This window comes from Barbatula barbatula, assembly GCF_947034865.1.
Source record: "Barbatula barbatula genome assembly, chromosome: 17".
In the NCBI taxonomy this organism is placed as follows: Eukaryota; Metazoa; Chordata; class Actinopteri; order Cypriniformes; family Nemacheilidae; genus Barbatula; species Barbatula barbatula.
Genome location: NC_136780.1, coordinates 7,605,643 through 7,630,521, shown reverse-complemented (window position 1 = coordinate 7,630,521; position 24,879 = coordinate 7,605,643). Strand labels below are relative to the sequence as shown.

The 24,879-nt window shown below is 38.3% G+C and overlaps 1 protein-coding gene across 1 annotated transcript in view; it reads right to left on the bottom strand.

The window, feature by feature from the left end:
• Positions 1–24,157, bottom strand: part of lrp1ab (low density lipoprotein receptor-related protein 1Ab) — an 80,079-nt gene extending 55,922 nt beyond the window's left edge. The window contains exons 1-2 of the mRNA XM_079477886.1: positions 23,595–24,157; positions 9,350–9,472 (exon numbers count right to left, since the gene is read on the bottom strand). Coding sequence (XP_079334012.1) covers positions 9,350–9,472; positions 23,595–23,691 — 220 coding nt within the window. The 5' untranslated portion in view covers positions 23,692–24,157. The remainder of the gene's footprint in view (positions 1–9,349; positions 9,473–23,594) is intronic.
• Between the last annotated feature and the right edge of the window lie 722 nt (positions 24,158–24,879).

The following is a 24,879-nucleotide window of genomic DNA, read 5'->3' as shown; positions in this document are numbered from 1 at the left end:
TATATAAAGTATCATCAAATTTGGTGATAGGCATGGTTTAATACCCAACTGTATTTATTTAGTATCAGCTAAATGCTAACAAAATGTTAACACTGCTGGCACACAAAATGTTGTTTTGTGAAGAAAGGAAATAATAAAAGCAGCCGGATGTTCTGGAAGAATGGATTGAGGCAGAGCTCTGTGATCTGTGAGTGAACTGGAAGTCGTTGGTCGTTTGCTAACAGGAGTGCTCTCATACAGGCGACGACTGCTTCCTTCCTGCACTAGACACCCATAGTCTGCTATTGATGCCCTGAACCACATGCACTAAAAACTACAGCAAAAGAAGGACAAAAAGATAGAGAGCGGGGCTGAGCACACACACAAACTGTTGGGCTGACCATCACAGATAAACAGAAAAAAGTTTTAATTAAGTACCTAACTAACTATTTACGTAACATTAACATATCAAAGAGTACATATTCACATGAATGGGTAAATGCAATGAAACCTGAATATGACCATTGACCATGATTATATCCTTAATCAACGGATAGAAAAGGTTTTAAAGTTTGCTTAAAGAAGCTTGTTGAAGACAACACTTTTTTTAAATTTCAATTCTCATTACTGTAAAGCAAAAACAGCCCTCATCTCTACAGAAATGAAAATTTTAATTTATCATCAATTCTAAAAAATAATTAACTTTAAATGTATTCTTATAATTGTAAAATATTTATACATCATAATATAATTCAACAATTTCCCATAAAATAAAAATCCTCACATTACTTTATTAAAGATATCAGAATCTAATGACAATCAAGAATCAATTATAGAAGAAAATATAGAGCAAATAAAAAATATGAATGGTCCAAAAAACACCATTTCAGTTATTCTCAATTTAATATTTATAGTTATGTCTTATGTGTTTAGGTAAAATTAAAATTTTTGTTTCACTCTGTAAACTACTACCAATGTTTCTCCCAAATTTCAAATATTGTTTCTGTTTGCATTAATTTGGAGATAAAAACTGGAGCACCAGATCAAACAGATGCTCTTTATTTTTTCAGAGCTCAAATACTAAAAAGAAAAAAATATCATATTCACTTTTAAGAAATACAAAAGCATTCAAAACGTCTATGCAGGCAGTCTTTTATATTGCTGTTGGACGACTTTATGTCACTCCTGAGATCAGATTTTGTTGAAATTCAACAGACACTGGACTGGAATGGCCACACTACATCTAAAAATGCTGATTTGAAATAAAAATTTGAAATGGTGACTTCCTTTTTCCACGACTATTTCATGTATGACTTTAGGGTATTCAATATGGAACACATGCCGTTTTTCTTGATATTGAAGACAAAACGTGACCCAATGAGATTTACTCAAATAACCTGGCTGCTCTCCCTGTGCAAGAACCAAAACAAGAGCTGAAGGGAGAGCGGGATAAAAGAAGAAACAGGATGTGAATGCAAGTAAACACACATCACAAAGCCATAAATCATGACTTCTCAGTTTCCTAATAACTTGGTAATGCAATCCCCTATTTAACCAACAATGACAAGGAATCTGGATTAAGCGAATCAGCTCCGTCACCAGATAAAGGTCTCATTCAGGCCAAGAAACTGCTCGAACCAAATCATTGAACTTGGCTAAATTTAATGTAATGTAATCTCACCGAACGTCGTGTTATTTAGAACTTCAAAATCTTAAATGACTGAAAATAAATTAAAGCCCCCCTAATCCACATAATGCACTTTAAAAAGTTGTTTAAACATATCTGTGTGTCAGGAGTGTGTGTACCGAACCACCCTAGAATGATATAAATCCACTCATACATTTCTTTTAAATCCCCAATAAACCTCAACTGTCCTCTTGAACGAGCTATTGGCATTCTCTCAGTAACCTGACGTCACATTGATTGACCCCTCCCTATGACTGCTGACGGACTTGCTGATTACATGTTTTAAAAGGGCTACAATTGGGGGCCTTTAAATGAGGAATCAACTGAATGCCAATGAATCAAACTCAACTGAGTGAATTTGAACGACACTGAACTGAATCACTAAGCACTATCTAACCAAATTCCCTATTAGCATTAGTAACAGTGAATGTGATACTGAATGATAGAGATTTTTGACTGAGTGACCAAAACTGACTCTGCATTCTAAGCAGAGAATCGTGACTTTGCAGTAACCTGGGCTCATGTTATAAAGATGAGCTCTATTTAAACACTTGAGCAGAGCAGCGGGGAGTCTAAACACTATACGAGCAGTCTGTACGCGTTTCTAAACTCTGCTTATCCTAACCTTACCCTCAGTTACATAATGACCTCCTATTTGGCTTCCCTGTTGTGCTTTTGTTAATTGTACGTGTGTGAAAGACGCACCATTTCCTCCCCCCACTAAAGCGCCCTGTCACTGCTTCACTCTCATTCACGCTGCTTCAAGCTTCAATGAACAATTTGCATATTCGCAGACCCCTTACATTGTCCTCCTGCACCGCTTTCCGTGCTAACATCTTTGAGACTCTTTCCCGCTCCATATGGCAAGCTTGCATGTCACGAAAAATAAACGCAACGATGTTCGAGACATGTGCATGTTACATTTTAAGAATCATGGATAATTTAGTTCTCGTTCTAAACAGGAAGCTAAGGGGCAGAACGATTCAAATTGGTCTTTAAACGAACTGACCTTGACCTTCCTGGTTCTTCTCCGTCTGTTTTCTGACGCTTAATTTCAGGCTGTCTTTGATCAGCTCATTAAGGGTCAGCAATGACGCGTCATTAACCCAGCGTGCCTTTACGGACCTTCTGTTTGCCGTTCCCAATAACAGCAGAAGGGCATTTTAACAGATGAATGGGGTCAGGTGAGACGCACAACTGAACTCTGTCTCTGCCGCCCAGAATACCCATTAAATTCTTCGGCCACCAAGGTCGTTGTTCAACAGACCTAACCTCTAATAATTCATTTTTAGGATTGGTATTAGTCCACAAATTCTGTTTCAGTCTTGAGCATGTGATCACGTCATCATTTGTGAATTTCATCTATGTTTATCCATAGGTGTGATGTCACGGTTCATGCTACTGGTTATTTATTTATTCACTCTCATGCTGTTTAAAACCTGTATATGACTCTTTCTTCTGTGGATCACAAAAGAAGATATTTTGAGAAATGTCTAGTAGTTTTGAGTTCATACAATGGAAGCCACTGGTCATTCACTTAAGTTTTATTAGCAACATTAACATTGTTCATGTAGGTACAGTATGAAGATATTTATGAATGTGTAAAGTATAGGAACAAAAGCATTTTGTTTGACCTGTGGATATTGAGAACACTTTTCTGGGTCGCACTGGAAGAACATCTATAATTTGTTTATTAAATAAAAATAAGGCCAGAAAAGTTTAAAAGTTATAGAATCTTTAACTAGTGTAAAGTTAGCTTGGTACACGATTTTCAGGTGGAAAAAATAAGTAATGGTTCCCTTGTTTTCTGAAGTTTCTTTAAAAGAAAAAGCAGTTGTGTGATTTTTGCCTTGCGTTATAGTCCCAGAAAATGTTATATAACATTTAAACTTAGTTATTTAACAGACGCTTTTACCCAAAGGGTCTTACAAAGAGACGTCATACAAGAGCTAATAGATACAATAGGTGCTAAGACAAAGTTACTAGTTTCAGCAAAAGCTAGATCACTACCTGTTGAGAGAGAGAGGGTTAGTGTACACAAATTGTACATTAGTTTTTTTTGTCTGTCAACTATTCACAGCAGAGATGGGTTTTTAGTAGTTTTTTTAAGTTTGTGAGAGATGTGATTGACCGGACCGAGTTAGGAAGAATGTTCCACCAGGAAGGAGTTGTGAAGGAGATATTAATATTTGGATACTGTATATTGGCCAATATATATCGGCTTCCAATGTTTACAAATTGCCGGTTAAGATATCCGTGCATCCATAATTAATTACGTTCAAACGTTTTTTTAAAGGGGAAGTTCACCCAAAAATCTACTTTGTGTGATCTTTTACTCAACCACATGACGTTAAACATGTTTAGAGAACTTCCGCCGTCTTCGGGGCAATAATCAAGATATTTAGGTGACATCCGAGAGATTTCCAGGCCTCCTCATAGATATCATGGTGTCAGTTTTTGCCAAGGTCCAGAAAACTACTAAAGAGAACTACTAAAAGTGAATTACTTGAATTTTTTTGAAAAGACGAGAAGGTTTTATGTCCGAAAAACAAACCAAAATACCGACTTCGATTGATATACAGTGGGGAAAATAATGATTTGATCCCCTGCCGATTTGCCTGCTTACAAAGAAGTGAAGGGTCTATCATTTTTATGGTATGTTTATTTTAACTGATAGAAACCAAATGTCAATCAAAACATCTGTGAATTTTTTTTATATAACGGTTAAAAATCCCTCACTGTATTCTCCTCCGTCTTGTCAGTGTATGGCGCGTGTTCAGGAGAGCACTTCTTCTTTGTCTTCTTCTTGGACGAGAGCACTTTTCCGCGTTGTGAGTCAGAGCGCCGGCGTCCAATAGGGGCAGACACATAGCGGTGTTCGGCGCACAAACCGAATGCGAATGCGTCAAAGTGCTCACGTCCAAGAAGACGAGGAAGTGCTCTCGTGAACACGCGCCACACACTGACAAGACAGAGGAGAATATATCTATTAAAGAGAAGGAAATCTCTCGAATGTCACCTAACTATCTTCGACGCCGGAAGTTTTTGAAACATGTTTAACATGTGGGTGAGTAAAAAAAATCACAAAGTAGCTATTTGGGTGATCTTCCCTTTAAAGATGATCACCTAGATTTTAATCACAGTTTTCATGTGTCTTGTCATGCTGTCAGTATTTCACATTTGCAGTTGGATGACACAGAATTTTTTTGCGGCTGTATACATTTCAAATATTATAAATAAACAAATATACTTATATTATATATATGTACCAAAATTAAACTGTAAAAAGCACATACACAATAAACAGCACCACTAAAGTAATCCAAGCCACTCATGAATAAATGTGTTTTGAGGGAAAAACATCTCGCACATCTGGGATTGCATGAGGGTAAATCCACTACAAAAAATACAGTTTTAAGTTAACTATTCCTTAAGTCATCAAGCAATTTTTACACTGTTTTGACAAAATGATCAGTAGACCCCTAGTAGTCAAGGACCAAAATCACCAGGGAGATCAAACCAGCATCTGCAGGTCACATGTTTGACAACCTTTTCCCAGTTGAACCAATGGCTGTAATGATGCAGACATACATCGGTGTTCTCGGGGGAGGCCGTGGGTGGTAGAAGCTTTACACAAGTGCAAATTACTCTGAATAATCACTCCTCCTGGACCATTCAATCAAAGACTATAACGGCATCAGAATGTGAAAAGACGGCATTTACATACACTCTGAGATGCATGTGAGCCCACACCGATTTCTCTCCTTTCCCCAGAGCTTTCTGGAACAAGACTGCTGATTCACAAAAACATTTGGCGCGGTTAGCATCTCTTTAAAAAATCTTTCTTTAGCCCTAAAGTGACCCACATAGATGAAAGTTGTCCCAACCACAACCGTGCTGGTCATCAAAGCATTCTCTGATATTCTACAGAATGAAAAAACAATTTTGTTGAATGCTGTTAAAAATAAATAGCAAACCAGGCTCAGCTAATTCAAAACATCACAACCTCACTTGTTTTACAATACCACAACATAGGATGTAAAAAAGAGAAACCGTGCGTTCCTCAAATATGCTGTGTTTGTAGGAAGCGGGCTGGATTTCGGGACAGAGCTCAAATACAAAACAAAAGTCAAGGAGATGAAATTAAACAGAAAGAGAAACAGCAAAGGTAGAGATGAAAATGTAACTATTTCACAAAGAGACGGAGACATCGCATTGTGTTTTTTTAATCAGCCTGGGAACGATGAATGAGATAAGCTTCACAAGCATGCAGCGTGATGTCCTGACGCAGCCAAACTGTGAGAATCTGTCTTTATCTCTGGAGGGTAATTGCAGCTTGGGTAAGACACCTGGGAACCGCCGTATAATTAAGATACAAGACAATGAAATAGCGCGGTGACTCACTGAAGCCGCAGACTTTCAAGAGCAACAACCAAACCGAATGGAGAAGGATATGCTTCTTAGCTTAATGTTCTTGCGGACGACTGCAGACCTTCCTGATGACAAAACTTACGGCAGCGATGCGCAGACAGACCTGCTCCTTAAGACATTCTTCTTACAGGAGCTCAGCATAATACGCATAAACTTCCCTGAAGAATCAATTCTAAATAAATAAAGAGCTTATAACTTGGGAATCAGGACGGGTCTAGACATTCAACATTTCTAAATATACAGTCCACAACCGCATAACAGCTATTGTTAATGCTTAGTGTATATTCCTGCAAAACAGGCCTAACATTTTTAAATAAATATTACACTTTAAAATGACAATTCTTTTAATCTTTTAAAATAACTAAATATTTTAAAATTAACCAATGCCTAATAAAAATATCACATAATCTTCAATATCGCACAATTTGTGATGCATTTAAACAAAAATGGAAACAGTCGTTTGTTAAAAAGCCAAAGAAAAGTTGATATTTCATACATTTTTGATATTTGGAAAAGCATTCATTGATCAATAGCAAAGTGTATTTTTCTCACACTTTATGAATATTTAGCAAGCCTCTTTGTTTTACCGACAAAATGTGGATTTAACTCAATGCATCGACTCTTGGTGTTAACAACGAAAACATTATGCTAAGTATGGTAAAATCATAAGAAGCTAAATATCAGTAGTGCTTTGAACTAAAGTTCTAAGTTCAATCAATTTAAAATAGCGATAAAATCGAGTTTTCTTTCAGGAAAGAGTTCCTCATTCCACTCCTCTCTTATCTCTGTGCTTTTCTAATGATATACTGACCTACTTAAAGAAATAAACAAGTCCTATATTGGGCGAACGGAGCTGCCAGGGTTCTTGAAATCTCTCCCAGAGAGAAAGTGAGACCGAACGAAGGAGAGAGAGAGATAGCCAGAGAGAGATTTATAGTGTTCCGGCTAGTTAGTAATTAACTCGACTAGAAAGATGAAGTTGAAAACAAGAAACCTTCGAACGCGCAACACACCTTATGAGCATACGACACACCTAAACTCCACAAGACTCGCTTTGAAGAAATGTGCCTACATACATTTACAATAACGAAAGAGTTGAATTTTATGCAACCAAACTGCAAAACTAAATGAAAAGCCAAAACCAAACTTTTACGACGCACATGGTGTTGCATGCTGGGACATCTGGCAAACATCCCCTACTGACTTTCAAAATACTTTAACCACAAAACAATGACGGTTAAGATCAGGATTAGACACGACACTAACTCTGAATTTACATATACATTCACATTTGATACGCTGACAGCTGGTAATGATTTTGTTTCGGATTTGAAGCGCTGGAAATGGCTGTAACAAAGAGGATTGAGTGTGTAATGTGTTGTAATTGGCAGAAACAGATCAAGATAAATCAGAAGGTCAGAGCATGCGTTTAATGAAAAGGTCTCTTTGTCTGTTCAGCCAAACTGCATTAGCAGCACTGAAATTATATTAGGGGCACTTCTCAAATGGCACATGGGGGATCACAGCAGAAAGTTTGTTTGCGGGTGGAAAATACTTTGATGTTTATGTGCTGTCAGTTCTTCAAGTGATGCAAGATGTCTACTCCATGTTAAGGGCCGTTTGTTTAGAAAACTCAAATTTGCAATCAAAAGCTTTCTTCCTGTAAAGCTGCTTTGCAACCATGAAACATTGTGAAAAGCGATATATAGATAAAACGGAATTGAAATCCATTGTTGCTACTATAAAGTATGCCATTTAAAGGGATAGTTCACCCAAAAATGAAAATTCGGTCATCATTTACTGAACTTCTTGTTGTTTCGAACCTGTATGGACTTACTTCCTCCTGCAGAGAATAAAAGAAGATATTTTGAACGAAGTGGTTTTTAATCGATCGATACCGATTATTGGCTGTGATCGGTGCATCTCTAATATACATCAATAATGAGTACAGCGTACAATTTCCATAGCATTAATGACTGTACAACGACAATGTACTGGTACCAAAGGGAAATCAAGTGAATAAAAAGGAAGAAAAGAAAAATATATTTTTCGCTGAGAAATTAGCATAACGGGGGGGGGTCTGAATGAATCCAGTAAACACAGGCATGGACCGTGTTTACCTGGACTTTCCTGGATCTGCTTGCGTAATCTTTTGCTTATCAGCCATTGAGGATGAATAGCCGTCCGCAGTTACAACACAGAAGGTCGTGTGTTACCTACCTCTGTCTGTTCTCCTGGTGGACAGTAAACCACCAAACAAACTGATGGTGAAACCATCATGGCCCCTCGCTGTAAAAGTGTCTGGCTAATGTGACAGATGTGAAGTGAAGCGCTTCGGAAGGTCTGTGTGCTGTAAACATTTATTTTGACAATGACAAGAGTATTTAATGACAAGAGCCTCTCTTAACTGACAAGAGCCAGGCGACCACGAGTCAGACTAAACAGAGCCTTTTTAATTAGTGCCATCGCTCCGGAGAGACACCCAACGGCTTTGTGTCTGCGCTTGAAGCCCATACGCTACCCTACATAACACACAACAACATTTACAAGCTCTTATTTCAGTCATCTGTACGGTTCTATCTTCTGACAAACTAAATCATAAAGCAATTCATAAATTATAAAGCTGCGATTTGTAACTTTTGCCTGTAGATCGCCATCTCGGTTTGACACATAAAATTGCAGGTAATTTACATAGTTATCTTTATGTGGGTCTATGAAAAATTAACATCACGATTATACTGAACAAAATTATCACGGCTGTCGGTGTTGTTGTTGTTGTTGTTTTGTTACAATGTGCTAGAAATATCCAAAAAGTACTGATACAAAGTTTTATATTGATGTGACTTGCTAAAAGCACTTTTTTGTTGGCAAACATCAAATAATTTACATTAATATTAATTCCGGGGCACAATTGGGGTAATTAGGTAAAAGTATCTTTTGTTCAGGTTGAACACAACACAAAGTATGTAAATCAGACATTCAAGACACACTTTTCTTATTTTGGTTTCTTTTTTTCATCCCAAAATATTAAAATTCAGCAGCTCTTTAAGTAACAGCACTCAAAAACCTTTTGCACATTTGTGAGTTCAACAGGAAACAACTGTTGTGTCTGAGAATTTATCTCCAACTGACTTCTGAGTTTCTTATGACAAGCCACAACAGGTGTATTTCAGCTCTGCTGTGATAAGCCGAACATAATAATTTTTCCTGTCATGCTGAAAAAGTGTGGGACAGATAAAGCGGAGCACTCACAGATATCTGCCGCCTCATCAGAGCCGTCGGGACAGTCTTTCTCTCCATCGCATCGCCAGCCTTTGGAGATGCAGGTTACCTGGTCTTTACACACAAACTGTTTTGGACTGCATGTCTTCGGAGCTGAAAGAGAGAAAGAGATTGTGAGGATGATTGTCAGAAAGTTAAACCTTTAAGATCGCAACAATTCACACAATTATGCTACTATGATGTTCACAACTGCAACCTTATTTATTGTTTAGTCAATTTTGGGTAAAAAGAGTTTTAACGTTTTAAAAGGGATTCTATCATTTATACATGTCCTTGAAAACCTGTTTATGACTTTTTAAGTAAAACACAAAAGACATTTTGAGAGATGTTTCAGTGGTTTTGTTCATACAACAGAAGTCAATGAGGGCCAATGCCGTTTGGTAACAACGTTCGTTAAAATATCTTCTTTTGTGTTCTGCAGCAAAAAAGAAAGACATACAGATTTAGGAATGACATGATGTAGAACAAATTATGAAAGAGTTTCCATTTTTGGGATAATTCCCCCTTTAAGCGCTTGTGGATGCGGTTTGTCTAAAGCAAAAGACGGATATGCCAAACACTAAAAATCTAGATCGGCATCAGCCAGTGAAAAACCCACAGTGGTCTGCCAGCCAATGGTTCAGCAAGTGTAATTTTTTAGGGGCAAGGTTCTGATACACCACTCATGGAACATTGAACTGAACTAAGTTTTGGGAAAGAAATAGCCAACGCATGCGGTCGCAGGCTTTGCAGAGCCTCCCATTCCTCATGACAAAGATACTTGGTTTCAACACAGCAGTACATCTGTAACATAAACCCACTTAATTCACCATGGGTGCTTTAATGCACATTTTTACGTTCTGCCCACAAACAGTGGTTTTCTTTTGCCTTTCATAACCTGAGAGATGTTTGCTCTCCAAATGCAAACAGAGACCTTTTTATTACTGGTAGGCCGAGCATGCGTCAGTTCTGTCTAACCCCCGGGAATCCGGCGTCCAGGGGAGTATTTTTGCTCAGTCAGAGCAAATGAGATTGTTGAGGTAAACCACAGCACTGCCTCAGGACTGCGGGCGATCCGGCGCTGGCCCTCTGCTGACACCAGCCCGCTCGGCCAGAAGTCAGAGATACACCGCAGATGCAATTAAACTATTCTCAGTCTGTCTGTCCCGCCGACCACTGTACCCCTGTAAAACACTGCAGTTCCCATGTCAATACCTTACATGGGTGCAGCCCAACAACTGACCACAGCCCTTCTCTAAAGACAATACACAAATGAAAATACAAATCCGAGCACTTTCTTTGGCAAAATGTTAGAAAACGCAAGCGCTTTAGGACTGCAAAAGCATTGAGCTAGGCTACAAACAAAACTTCATTCATTTATTTATTTATTTGCCAAACCCTTTATAGCTGATCATTGTGTTTAGAACACAAATGGTGTTCCTTTCACAGGCTGACTCCTTTATTTCAACCAGTCAGTGTTTCTGCCAAGTGTGTACCAAACACTACAATGACTACAATGACAGTGGTGGTGGTACACTGTATTTCAAGGAGCAGCGCATTGATGAGGACAGCGTTAACTATCTGATTGTGATTCTCAGCAGGACTCCCTGTCCCTCTCCAACACTTACCTCCCTGCAGACTTGGCAGGCGCAGAGGTGTTTTGGAAAGAGAGGCGGAGGAAAGCTGCGAGGGGGACAAGATGTGACTGCAATCGCAAGAGAGAAGTGGGAATGTGTTGGGCGCAGTCACGTCTCTGTACGTTTTCAAAAGTGCTGAGAAAGCCAGACAACTGCTTCTGTTCTCTAAAAGACACTTCTCAACCCATCTCTGAGTTCAGTAAGGTAATTCACGGTTATGTGACGGGATAAAAGTGAAACAGTGGTGGGTCCAGTTTCTGTATATAGTTCATTGAACTTAAAACGGGAAATTAAATCTATTTTTATTAAAAAAAAAGAATTTACTGTATATGTGCATTCCTACAAATTGCTTTACACATTTCTTCGTTCTGTTGAACAGAACAGAAGATAATTTGAAGAATGTATCATTTTTCCTACGATGGTAGTCAATGGAGGCCAAGAACTGTTTGGTGACAAGCCTTCTTCCAAATATCTTTATATAGACTTGGAAAAACTGGAGTGTGAATTTTTATTTTTGGGTGAACTGTCCCTTAATCTGATTGGCTGTCCTGTAGTGGATCCCGTATGATTCTTTGATGCCATAAACACCTCGATTGGCTTTTCCAGGTGGCAATCACTAGGTCATTCAGAGCAACAACAAAAAACACAGTACAAACGTTCACACATCGGCGCCGGGAGACGGCGAGGAGAGCCTGCGACTCTAATTGGCGGTTGTGGGTCGTTAACGGAACCGAGAAGCTTTGGACACTTTTCCCACAGAGCTCGCCTTCTTTCAAAGCTCACTGAAATATTTCGTACAGACATCCGGATAGTTAATTCAGACCCCTGCTTTTTCCAAAGGCAATGCCAAACTACTGACGAGTTTTTGAAGGTGCAAATCCAAGGGGACTCTTAATCATTGCAGAGCATCTGGGTGTATGGTGGGGAATGAAGAAGGCTTTTATGTGTCCCTCCGGGACGGCACCCAACTGCAAACATCTGGAGAATCCCAAAAAGGTGCACTGGCCAGGCCTGCATACTACAGCAGGAGTAAGTTATTGTAACAAATGCTGTTTCCACACAGAGATTGAGAGCAAACACGACTGAAGTTTGTAAAACATCAAAAGACAGGTTTAGAAAAGTATCAGAATTTACACAATAGAACTGCCTATTATGTTTTGCTATAAAAACTTTCAAGGGAGAAATACACACACTCTTAAAAACTAAATTAAAGTATCCAATTAAATTTCCAAGAGCTCCGGTCTTTATATTTTCTTCCAAACAGAGGTCCGGACAATATGTTTTTTGAAAATAAACAAATATTTAATCAATTTAGCCCAGTGGAATATACTGTATAAAAGATATGATCTTTTATCAGGCCATTTATTTCATATTTTGATATGAATTTATAGGATCTTTTATGCTGGCCTTGGGTTTTATGGGAATGTCCTCTTAATAGAAGTCGGATAATTCATATTTGTAAAAGAAACGTACTGACAACATGCAAATAGCAAATGTAATGTAACAATTAAAACAGAAAACAGAGTTACTAACTAAATGAGCCTTTCCATGCCATTGTCACCTTTTCACTTTCATACCAGAACTACTTCTATCTTTAAACAATTTCCCAATTAAAATCTTGTTCATTACAAAATATGAACCGGCTTGTGTCCTTCATAAAATCATCCTACAGAATATTCTGTGAAAATATAACAATATCTTCAATATTGACTGAATAATACCAAAATCTTAGTGAAATCAATGCTTGATATAATAATCAATTCGATGATGAGATGTAAGCCTGGGTTTTCACAGGGTCACAAATGTTTACATGATGACTAATAATGCTAATGCTAAATGTAGATAAAAACTTTATGGTTAATAAAATATCACATATCTGGTTGTAAGGTTGGGACATATAGCAAACAGTAAACATACTGACGGATACAAATGCTTTAATATTCGCTGCATTTTGTTTACTGTTGTGTCCATTTACCTGCTGCGCCGGTCTGCAATCTCCGTTGTGAAGATGCGCGGCTCAATTTAAACAACCAATATTGTCAAAAGTTTTAAATAGTTTATTAGGCTATGTCTAGCGGTCCGGATGGAACCAGCAAAGGTCCGGATCGGGACCGTGGTCCACCTATTGAGGATGACTGGCATAAAAGAAAAATGTTTGGTTCCACAAAGAACCTTAAAGAACAAAGGTTATTTAAAGCGGACCTGCAATGGCGTTCCATGCATTCTGACTAATTCAAAAGTTAAACATGTCGTCTTCTCATGCTTGCCATGGTGAACTTGTCAAAAAACAAGTTGGACATATAACGTAGTATTTCTGTGCTCGATTCAATCCCCCAGTGTTCACACAGGTTTCGGTAAATCGTTACGTAACAACTTTTCTTCATCCCTTATTGGACAATTCTCCCGCAAAACCACGCGGCATGCATCAACCAATGAGAGCAGGAGAAGAAGCATGCGCACAAGTCACTTATACTTGTGTGCAGGAGAGAGAGTGAGAACTAAGTTCGCGAAGTTCAGCTGTTTTTGTCTGTTCACTGCATTTGGGTGATGAATGTTATATAAACGGTGGATATAACGCTGGATTTGGAGATCGTTTGAAACTTATAGATGGAGCGGCGTTCCAAGCCCTAAACGGTGCCGGAAATGAACTGCACGTGGTAAGTGAAACTGTCTGTGTGTTGTTGGCAATGTGTGCGCACATGCTTTACTTCCGCCTCCCCCTTTAACCTGTTTGCAAACATGTCCTGCAAAGTAAATTCTCTGGGACAAATCTCTGGGGTGTATTGAGCAGAAAGAGGCCAGTGTCTTTATGAGGTAAAATTCCAACGGAATGATGCGAAAAAACTGTTATTTACATATTTACTTTTCTATGTCCATATCCATATAACCTCTAGGCTGAAAGCAGGATGAATCCCACGCTGTCTTTTTCCAAAACATCCATAGAAGCTTCTGTTGGCAATAGTATTGTATTGCAGGTCTCCCCAAATTAATTTCCCACCAAATAACAAACTAACATAAAGTAAATAAAGCTTTGCAACAAAACTCCTCTTTTGATCGTCTTTCAGGATTGTGTTGCATTGTTCTGATTATTCTTCACATCTTAACTCGACGGGTTAAATATAAAATTCTGTCTCAGTGGCTTTGTCTTCATACAGTTGAAGTCAATATGGACCAATGTTGTACGGTTATCAAGGTTCCTCCAAATATCTTTTGTGTTCTGCACAAAAGAAAGTCATACAGGTTTTTGAATGACATAAGGGCGAGTTTTCAATTTAAAGTTTTACTGTCCCTTTAAAGCTATAGAAAATATAGATATTTCGAAAACCAAAGTTGTAATCTTTGGTCCCAGGACTCAAAGCCAAGATTTTATGATTTTAAAATTCCGATTGTTATGTTGTCCTGCCTATGTTCTCAGCTTATAATATAGCACAATTAACATAGTGTGACTATAAATTGAAACCACGGCAGGTCTTGGGCTTATTTATGGAATACCTGGAATGTGGGAGACTCTTCAGCTGTAAAGCATCAAACAAGCAAATTGGAAAATATCCGTGGTGCAGAAAGTCGGAAACAAGGCCAGCACTCAAATGAAAGGCCGGACTGACTAATTCTTTATTTACTTTTATTAATGATTCTGTGGACACCTCTTGATAATGCAGGATGTCTCTGCCATGATCTATAGAACAATGACTGACTGAGCCATTAATGGTTTAATCCCTCAAAAGTGCAGTTTAATTATAAATCGATGTCATAATCGAATAATGATGAGTCATGTGTGTGGTTTAAGCCCTTTTTAAAAAAGAAAAAAATTACACTTTTCTCAAAGAAAATCAGAGTTCAAAAAGCATGAGTGACAAGTCATTTTTGGGTATGCTCCCAATGTTATGAACCCATTCAGACAAGCCACACTACCATTTCGTGTGATGGCGGTAGGGAGGCCAGCTGTGCAGAGCGTGACCCACTTTCTGCTCCTCAAGTCTCAGCTTCCCCCCACATCAGCGTACCGCCCCTCCAAATCATCTCCAGGCCTCGGCCACACATTCCAGCACCTTTTAATTGATTTCATCTGTAGGCTCATCCACTGTAAGGACATGGGCTCGTAAAGCTGGGTTCTTTGGGTTTAGTGGGTCTCTGGAAGGCACTATCGATTTTTAAAACAGAAAGCCAAACTGAAATGACACGTACATGGTTCTACTTAGCTTTACAAAGCCTGAAGATTCATGAAACACTGTGCTTTATTACTTATGCAGGAATTCCGTTATGCAAGCAGTTGCATTCGAAGGAAAATTCCTGAAGGTCCTGTTTGTAATTATAGGTTGTCGATTGTATTGACTCAAGCATAGAGAAAAAGAAAAATCATGGAAAGACATCCGAGGCAGAGCTGTTTCTCATCAACTCGCACTGCTTTCCTCCCTTTAGGAATGTGAACCTGCCTCACAGAACTGCAGGTCACAAAGGAAGCGCAACATAAATTAATAAGTTGAAATATAGGAGTTAAAATAACTTTTGAAGCAATAAATGAATAAATACTTAAAATGGAAAGCAGAGCTGTATTTTGATGTGTGGGAGAGTTAAAGGCCACAATGCTGTCCAGGCAACAACGTTCACATCCGCTTCCTGTTAGTATATCCCAGTGTATGCATAGTTTTGCTACACACTAAAATGTATATACTTTTCCATGACAAAACAGTACATACCTTTGGTGCATAGTATAAACGGTTTCATCTTAACGTAAACAAACGTTACTGCGCATGTGCACTTACTTTCCGGTACAAATTCACAAACACTAGAGTGCCTGTAGATTATTTCTGATAACAATCAAAAGAAAATGAGAAGAACCGTTACTGAGCTAAACTTGTCTCTAAACTAAATAAAATATAAATATTTATAATGTTAGACACTAGCCAAACACAAACCGAAAGTTAACTGGTGGTTCAGGCGCATGAGCGTCTGATGAAAGGGTCTATAGACAAATTTGGATGCAGCATTAGCTTTGTTTGCTAATGCTATCAGTTATGATCATTATAAAGTATCTTACCAATGGATTGCGATGAATTGTTTACATGGATTCTGAATTGCAGTCTTTTTAAGATCAATACTTAACAGTCAATCTCAACATAACCGAGCGTCGACATTAAACACCAACCAAACATTACTGCTTGCACCCTCACTTAAATGACCAAGCACCCAGACAACATGGGTGTTAAAAACTTGACAGCAGAGATGAAACTAAGATCAATTTGGACGGGAAGCTTGTTCGCAAAGATTACAGGATGAATGACGTTTACTGTTGCTTGATTTGTATGAGGCACCAAATAACGTTTATTTTTATCTCAATAACACCAGGCTCTGATGCTTTTGGTAGGATTCTCAACAGGACCTCACTTCTGTTCCACAGTAGCACACTGTTGCATTTAGCACACTGTTGCATTTCATGATGATAATTTTGTGGGACTTCATTTAAGCAAATATACAAAGCTAACTTTGTATCCATGTTTGCAAAGGTGAAGCTGGATTTTGCGGACTGGAAATCCGTTTCTGTGGAGATCCGTTTCTCAGGGCTCATATCTCTGGCTTAATCTACGTTATTATCTAGACCAGTACTCAATCCAAATGACATCATTAAATAGACTTTAATGCCTATATAAAAACCAAAACTTGAAATGGCTGTATTACAGCTTTCAGGTTCTAAAGAAGGTACACACTATCCAAAGATACATCAGTTATATATTGTCAATGTGTTATCAGTGAGCAAATAAAATAGGTGGAATCTTCCCTTCCAAAGTGCACACTGGATTTATTGTTCTTTAAGACATTAAAAACGGGAAGAGCAAGATCTGTCAACTTAGTAACTGCTTGGTCTTTAAACGCGTGTCTCAGCTGGAAGGAACATCAAAATCGACATCTATATTTTTCTCCAATTGTGACCTTCCTTTGATTGATTCCTAGCAGGAAATATTGGTATAAGCTTAAAAAATTCACAAAGAATTAGTAAATTTATTACAAAGTCCACATTATGGACTTTTGTATTCTTATTTTATTCACATTTCGGGGTTTCTTGCCCATAGGCAAAAGACAAAGTGTCGGTAATGCCTGTTCCATGTACTCGCCAAGATAAAACCAAGGGTTTCTAACCATATTTGTATGTTTTAAATCTGGCAGTTCACATAAAGCAATAAACAGGATTTATTTGGATTGTCCTCTAGCACAAAGAGGTCGCCCAGACATGTTACCAGGTGAAAACTAAACCAATGAAACTATTAAAGGTGAGTTATGATGGCCAGAAACACCTGTTTTTTTGGTGGCTGATTACAAGTCAACCACAAAAGAACAAATCGAGGGCGTAGTAACATTCATGACCTTCACGTGTGAGGTTCTTGTAATCCGTTATTTATCTCTTTAACTTATTCTTCAACATTCTGCTCAAACAGGTGCTGGATTTGTAGGTGACCCCACAAACACCGTGTTGAAAACCCAAAAGCTTCCATAAGTTAGTGCCTTCTGAAGATATAAAAGAACTACAGGAATTTACCATGTAATGGCTTAGCTCTGGAACCACCCAAGACCTAAGTATATGCAGAGGAGTTCTAGCATGGCAGTGTGGGATGTTGAGGTAACATGTCAATTGGTCTCAACATTTAAGCTGCCATGAGAAAGACGGGATCAATTAACACAACCTTTAAAAACCATCAGATCCTCATACACAACTCCAAAAAAGGCCACTGTAGACAAAACTTCAAACTTATAAGTAAGTACCTTAAGAGTTGACAGAAGCATTTGCTAACCACCCCCTTTTGTTTCCTGTCAAACTAACATGTTAACAGCTCCCACCTTCCTACATTTTGCTACATGAAATCACGTCCTTCTGATTCGAGCAGCTGAATAGAGTAAACACTAATGCTCCAAACAGTAAACATCTATTACAGCAACCACCACTGTCAATAAGATCCTTTCATCCTAAGCTATACGCGCATAAACCACCAAAGCAGAAAAACGCAGTCTAGTCGGTTGTGCAAATCCGGTCTAGTCCTCAGTTGCAGATAAATGTAGCGTGTTTCCCAGGCAGAGGGAAGGATAAAAGAGAAAGATTAGAACCTCTGCGGGCTCTGGGTGGTGAGACTCCAGCTGGGCAATTTAATGCCATAATATTGTGCATTTCTTCTTTCAAGAGACAATTTTTGTACACAGATAAAAATAAACAGCCTAAAATCAGATTTCCTTTCAAAGCTGTGATTAATCTTAAAGGAATGCTCTGGGTTCAATACAAGTTAAGCTCAACAGACAGTTTAGAGACATGCTGTGGATACCACATACAGTAAGGACATTTTTTACCTTTTGCTCAGTAAACAAACAAAGAAAAACGTACAATGCTAGGCTACGATTGCTGATTGTTATTTGGTTTCGTCGTGACTTTACTTTATGTATTTTAACATTTATTCTAAACCATTGCCTTGCCCCATAGACTTCCATTGTAAGCACATTACGGTACAAAACTTTTCATCAGTTTTTACAAATTAACGCAAAAGTGCAAAGTATTTCCTGTGGTAACGCTTTCAAACACCAACTTGTACTGAACCCAGAACATTCCTCAAGTGGTTACATTTAAATATCTGGCGCGCAAGCAGTTTTCATTCAAGGTTATGTAACAGACCCTGTCATTCATGAGCTCTTCGATGTGCATGAAAACACTGATTAACAATAATCCACAGTGACAACAAAAGAAATTCAAGCCCCAATGAGAATGTTACCCGGACGTTTATAATGCAGCCCTTTTTGTTCATCAGATGGGACAGAGATGGTGTGGGAGAAACATACAGCTGAATGAACACCAAATGTATGAGTAGATGTATTAATGCATGAATGTGGGAGGATTCGTGCACTTATTTCAGACTATTATAGGATTGTTGGAACCTCTGGAGTATCCAGATAGAAAGAATGTGTGCATAATAAAACGTGGATAAAACAACCAGTTTCACTACATGCAAATACACTTCCCCTTTTAAAATTACAATGCTAAACATACTGGTAAAGGAGGAAGAAAAAAAAATGTAACATTGGCAATTTTCGTTTTTCATTTTAGTAACACATCCACATTGTTTTATTTCTTAAAATGGATCTGAACGTTTCAACATGAGGCAGCGGTGATACCATGAGATTTTGCTGGAGAGGAACTTTGCAAAGAAACTTTGTATTTGTTGTTACTATTTAGTTTTATATTCAAGTTATACATTGGCTATGAAATGATCTGACACAAATACAACCTGTTTTAAGTGACTGATTTGATGGGTTCAGACATTGAGCGCGTTTACATGCACAGTCTTATGCCGATTATGCTTAATAAACTGATATATGGTTTTCCGAGTAGCCGGTTTATTACCATGCATGTGAACATGTGAAAACAGGTTTCTTTTTAAGCAGATTTTTTATAGATATGTAAACGCACTCAATGAGACTTGCCAGGTTTATCACGTGCAGTGCCGTCATCGTCAATGTAATCCACTGTGACAACGCCACAAGTTATGATAATACGTCTCGATATAATATTTAACTTAATATTAATAGTAAATATAAATTTCAGGTAAACGAACCAAAACGCCAAACTAAAATAATAGTGCAAAAAAAAGGGCTAAGAACACAAACCAAAACCTTTTTTCTCTGGACCAGACTGCAAAAATAGCCTATAATGAGTATTTTCTTCAAATACAAAATTCTATTTAATTTAAACTTAGAATTTAAAATAACTGTAATAAACGAATAAATAACAATACAGCAAATTGAAGCACTAACATATAGGTGGAAATAATCAATCAGACGGCATTAAACCGAAAGAAAAGGTCACAATGCAATCCAACAATAAGGTCAAACTTATGTTCCTGTGACATTCCCAAACACTAAGGGCCGGTTTCCCAAACAAGGATTAGTTTAAATTAGGATATTTAAGTTATGTTTTACATCACTGGTGTGCATCTTGAGACAAAACAATCGCACTGATATATTTTAAGATATGCCAGTGTAAATTATTTTCGTTAAAGACATTTCAGTTAGTCTGGGACTAGCCTTAAGCCCTGTCCGGGAAACTGCCCCTAAATGTTCTGTATACATTCTGTATACATATATAATAAAGTATATTATGTAAAGAAAAGCAGAAGCCTTTGAACAACACTGAAACTTCTTCCTGCGATCCTTTGTTGATCGCTTTCCGTTCAAGTTCAGACTCTTTCAGCATTTCTTTATATAATCTTTATTAAGGTGTATACTGAATCTTTTAGCTTTTTGGAATGTCCACACCGCCAGAAAACTGAGTTCTGTGTCCTGCACACAATGAAGCTAGGGCTGCTCAATTTGACAAAAATCATGATCACTATTATTTTGGCCAATATTGAGATCCCGATTTTTTAACACGATTACTCATTAACCTTTAAAACAACATAGAGATAAAAAACTTGGCTTTTAAAGTCTAAATTTAACTGAAAAATAAATGTAAAGAAATAGCACTGCTGAACCACTGTAAAGAAAGGGTGCGCTGTGGATTTATACTACAAGAAAGGAGAGGATCCTTGCAAAATGGAATGCGGCAAAATAGTCGTTTACCTCGATGATTTTGTTTTTGTAATTGAAGGCCAAAATTGACGATTATGATCCATTATCGATTCATTTCACACGCCTATGTAAAGCAGAAGCGGCTGCCTTAAGAAGAGCAGAGATGGCGGAGGGATGCAGCGCATGTACTCAACAGATCTGGCAAACGTAGGATTGCATGTTCTTCATTTTTAGCTACAATGTTACTCTTACACCCTTGGACAAAGAAACATTTAAACATGCTGATAATAGTATTCCTTTCTCCAAGTAGAGCGAACGGCTATGTAAAGCGACTTACGTGGTGCATATACACTTTTACAAGTTAAAATGATAAGCAGACAATTGACTTATACAAATTTGTTCTAATAAGTGTCTTCTAGTCGAATAACGAATAGTCAACTAAAAGGGGCAGCCCTACGTGAGAGCGTTTTTTCTTATGCCGTTCGGTCTGCACAACACCGAATGAAGCCAAACACTCACTTAAGTTTGGGAGTGCAGGGGCTCTCTGCTCGCTCTTTCCTGCACTTATCACAAGCGTGTCTTTCACAACAAATGTAAAAATAAATCTTTGGCTGGGCAAACATTTGTTTTAGGCCACTCGTACCAATGTGACCCTGTGAAATTTTACCTAGCACGTTATAAAAAACGGTCGCGTTTGCAAGCATTTTGGTCGCAGTCTAGAGCCCTGGCCTGTATTCTCACTCCTTCCCAAATGTTACATATGCTTTCTAAGCTAATGGCTCTCCTCTTTCCAGATGTTTCATAGTGGCTGGAGGTGGTGGGAGGAACAAGACATCACTTAAACTCAGGCCCACATCCTTCACCCAGACCACTTCGACATTTACGGAAAGTAGGCAAAGTCAACTGCAAATTTGAAATGCCATAAAACCTATAAGTTATTTTCATACCAATAAACTGACAAAATGAAACGATCATTCTTGACCATGGGAAGTATATTGACGATAAACAGTATCTTTTTTTTGAGACCGAAAAGTATTTTGTTTCCCTAAAATCATGTACCAAGCCTACTTTACACTAATTAAAGATTCTTAAAGATAAACTTTTCTGGTATATTTGTTTATTAAATAAACATTTAAAGATGTTCTTCCAAAATAAACCAAGAAAGTGGTTATCAATAACCACAAGTCTAACAGGTCTCAAGACAGAAAGTATTCAGTCAGAGGCCGACTTCAAACTATATGCTTTTGTTCGTATTATTTACACATTCATAAATATCTACATACTACATGAACAATGTTTTGCTTAAAGCAGTAAGTAAATGATCATGACAGAAATTTTAACAGTAAGTGGTTCAACCAGAGGAAATCATTAATCATTTATCGGCTATAACATATCAGCCTAAATTGTATTACTGGCCAATACTGATAACATAAAAAATGATACCGTCGATAGTTATCTTTACCCTGCAGGACAATTCAATTCAAATACCCACATCCCTCAGGCACAGAATCCTGTCTAGACAAGATAATAGTAAAAGTTCATCAGATGTCCGCAGAGGTTCACTTGTCCCATTTTTTGTGGTCCCAAATAAACCTATTATCAGAGCTCTGCAGAGGTCACTGAGACGTGACTGACAATGTCAAAATAAGAGAGGTGATATAAATAATACTGGATCGGTAGTGTCACGCATGTCAAACAATTCAGGAATCGCAGTAAACTTATCAACTCTTAAAATCTAAAAAGGGCATTTAAATAAAAAACTGTATGTTCACTTTGAGTAATAAGTGCACTTAAAGACGGAAGTTTTGACACTTGACGTGCACTACCAAATGAATGGCTTAATGAAATTCTCCAAAACGTTTAGACATACCACAATTCTAACTACTAAATGTGGGCCATTTGCAGGCCAGCTTTCTGGGCCCTGCTAAAAATGATGGTTGCATAATTTATGTAGATGTCACATAAAAGCATAAGGCCCCAGTTTGCAGCAAGTCTTTAGCTAAAAAAAATATTTTTGAGGGCCCTTCATGAACGAATGTGTCTTACAATTACGAATAAGCCACACAAAAGTGTATGTATATGTTCCCTGATTCCGATCACACTAAATGTATTGCTCCCACTGTTATATTGATGTCTTATGTAACTTAGACATTTCCTGTCATGTACGTCAAAGGTATGTATGTACTACTTGAAAAGCGGCCCTGTGAAGGGAGCACATGCAGATCTGAGATCTATGCTGGATGTTTAGGAACAGATACACCGTGTCCATCCTATTACATAAACCAAGCGTTCAGACAATAAGAACGACTCGATAATGATGTTTACGTCAAAACATGAGACGGGTTGACTACAGCATCACAAGGTGACCGCGAAGCACTAACAGTTCCCGGAGGATGTGCCCGTTCACGCACTTGAATAGACCGCTAAGAATGCGGGAATATCGAGCATGTCCGATGCATGCAAATCGACTTGTGGCGAGCGCGGCTTTGCCTCGAGCAGGCCGTTTCAACGCAACACTGAAACAATACCATTGCATTGTAACGTGAAGCTGAGAATTGCATTTGACAGTCGTTTAACATTTTAAAACGGGTCCCGCGAACATATCTGGCCTCTTATGCTATTACGAAATTGCTCGACTCCCTATCTAGTCTAGTATAACGTTAGCCCGGAGGCACAAGCGCGCCTAAAACAGCACTTGTGGGCGATTTGTACCTTCTGTACCCAAATACTGATAGTGACAGCCTTTGCAACAAGCCGACCGTTGCATAATAAATGAACAGTAGCCTGCATGAGGATAGCATCAAGGATACGATCAGCCAGATGTAGCAATCACAGCACAGGTGATAACACAACTGCACAAATACGTTCATATTCATCCTTACGAAATGCATTCTATGCGAAATGTATCGAAAGCAGCAAGCTACAAATGTATATTTCGTCGCAACGTAGCCTGGCCATTATTACCAGGCCATCTCCGAAAACTTTGCAGCCTGTCTGTGTCCTAAATGCACGCATAACGTAACATTGACAAAATGACACGTTTAATCGCGGTTACTTACGTTCGATGGCTGTTGTAGGATCTACAACCTCCGCCGTGAGGAAAAATCCAAGGTAGAGCAATCCAAAAGCCAGCATGTTTGCATTGCAAGTTGGCATTGCCAATGAAAATATAGAAATGGTTCACGGTAAGGCTGGGTTCAAACGCCTCATCCAAACCTCGCAATTGTCCGCCGTGCCTGTTGTTTTTTCGCCCTCCAACGCGCTAGCAGATGTAGCTGAGCAGACAATATATCAAGAAGGCAGAATGTACGCTAAAAATATATATAAAAAAGGCTTTTCCAGCCTAAAGAGGCGAGGTGTTGTGCGAAAGCACGGTCATGTATATTGCTGACTGAAAAACAGCATGCAAACGGAGGTGTGTAACGTAATGTCTTTTAAAAATGCCTTAAAATCAAAGCGGTCCTCTTTTGATCAAATCATTCTTTTAGGCAAATCGGGGTAATTCAGATTCAAGATCATCAGTTGGCGGTCCTTGGTGCAATTGTTTACAGTCCCAAAAAATAAAAAAGGCTTCTCGCTTCTATGCCCCGCCGCTTCTGATGCTGGTGGCTACAATTTGAGTGAGGGGGGAAAGTGGAGACTCGACTGTGGCTTGTTACATGACGTCATCCACCTCGACAGGGAGTCAAAAAGCTGATACGCGGCACGTTTATTGTCGTTTTTTCAACCTATTTATTTGTAATTTATTTTCTTATGTTTTGTGTCTGTATTCTTGCTTGCACTGTATAATTACTTGACTTTATACTTCTTTGTATTTACCCTCGGCAAAAAACGATACGCGGCACGGGTCTTTGCGCATGCGCGCCTCAGCTTACAGTACCCAATTGGTTTTCTCCTTAATTCGGTGGAAACCGGACCACCGGGTAGCCATCTTGGCTCTCTCTTCGTGGGTCACAATAATGCATTTCCATTGAGTGCATATGGCAGAATAATTTGGGTGTTTGAATCGTATAAGGTTTCTGTTATAATGATAGGAGAAGATACAGTTTTAAAAATAAAAAACATGTATTATTAATATTATTATGGCAGCAACAATAGACTCAGTGGTATGTGTAGAATTATCAAATCATTCAGATGCATTCTGGTTATGAACGGCCACATGCAGAATTCATTCAGAGAGCAAAATTTACAATCGTTGCTTTTAGAAGGGAGAAGTGTTGAACTTTTTATTAATAACTAAGCATATACAGTAATTGTATTGTATCTTTGCGTTTAATTTCTAGCTTGCCATTCTTTCTTCCTTGTAACTATTAATACATTTGCCTTATTATTTTAATATAGCCT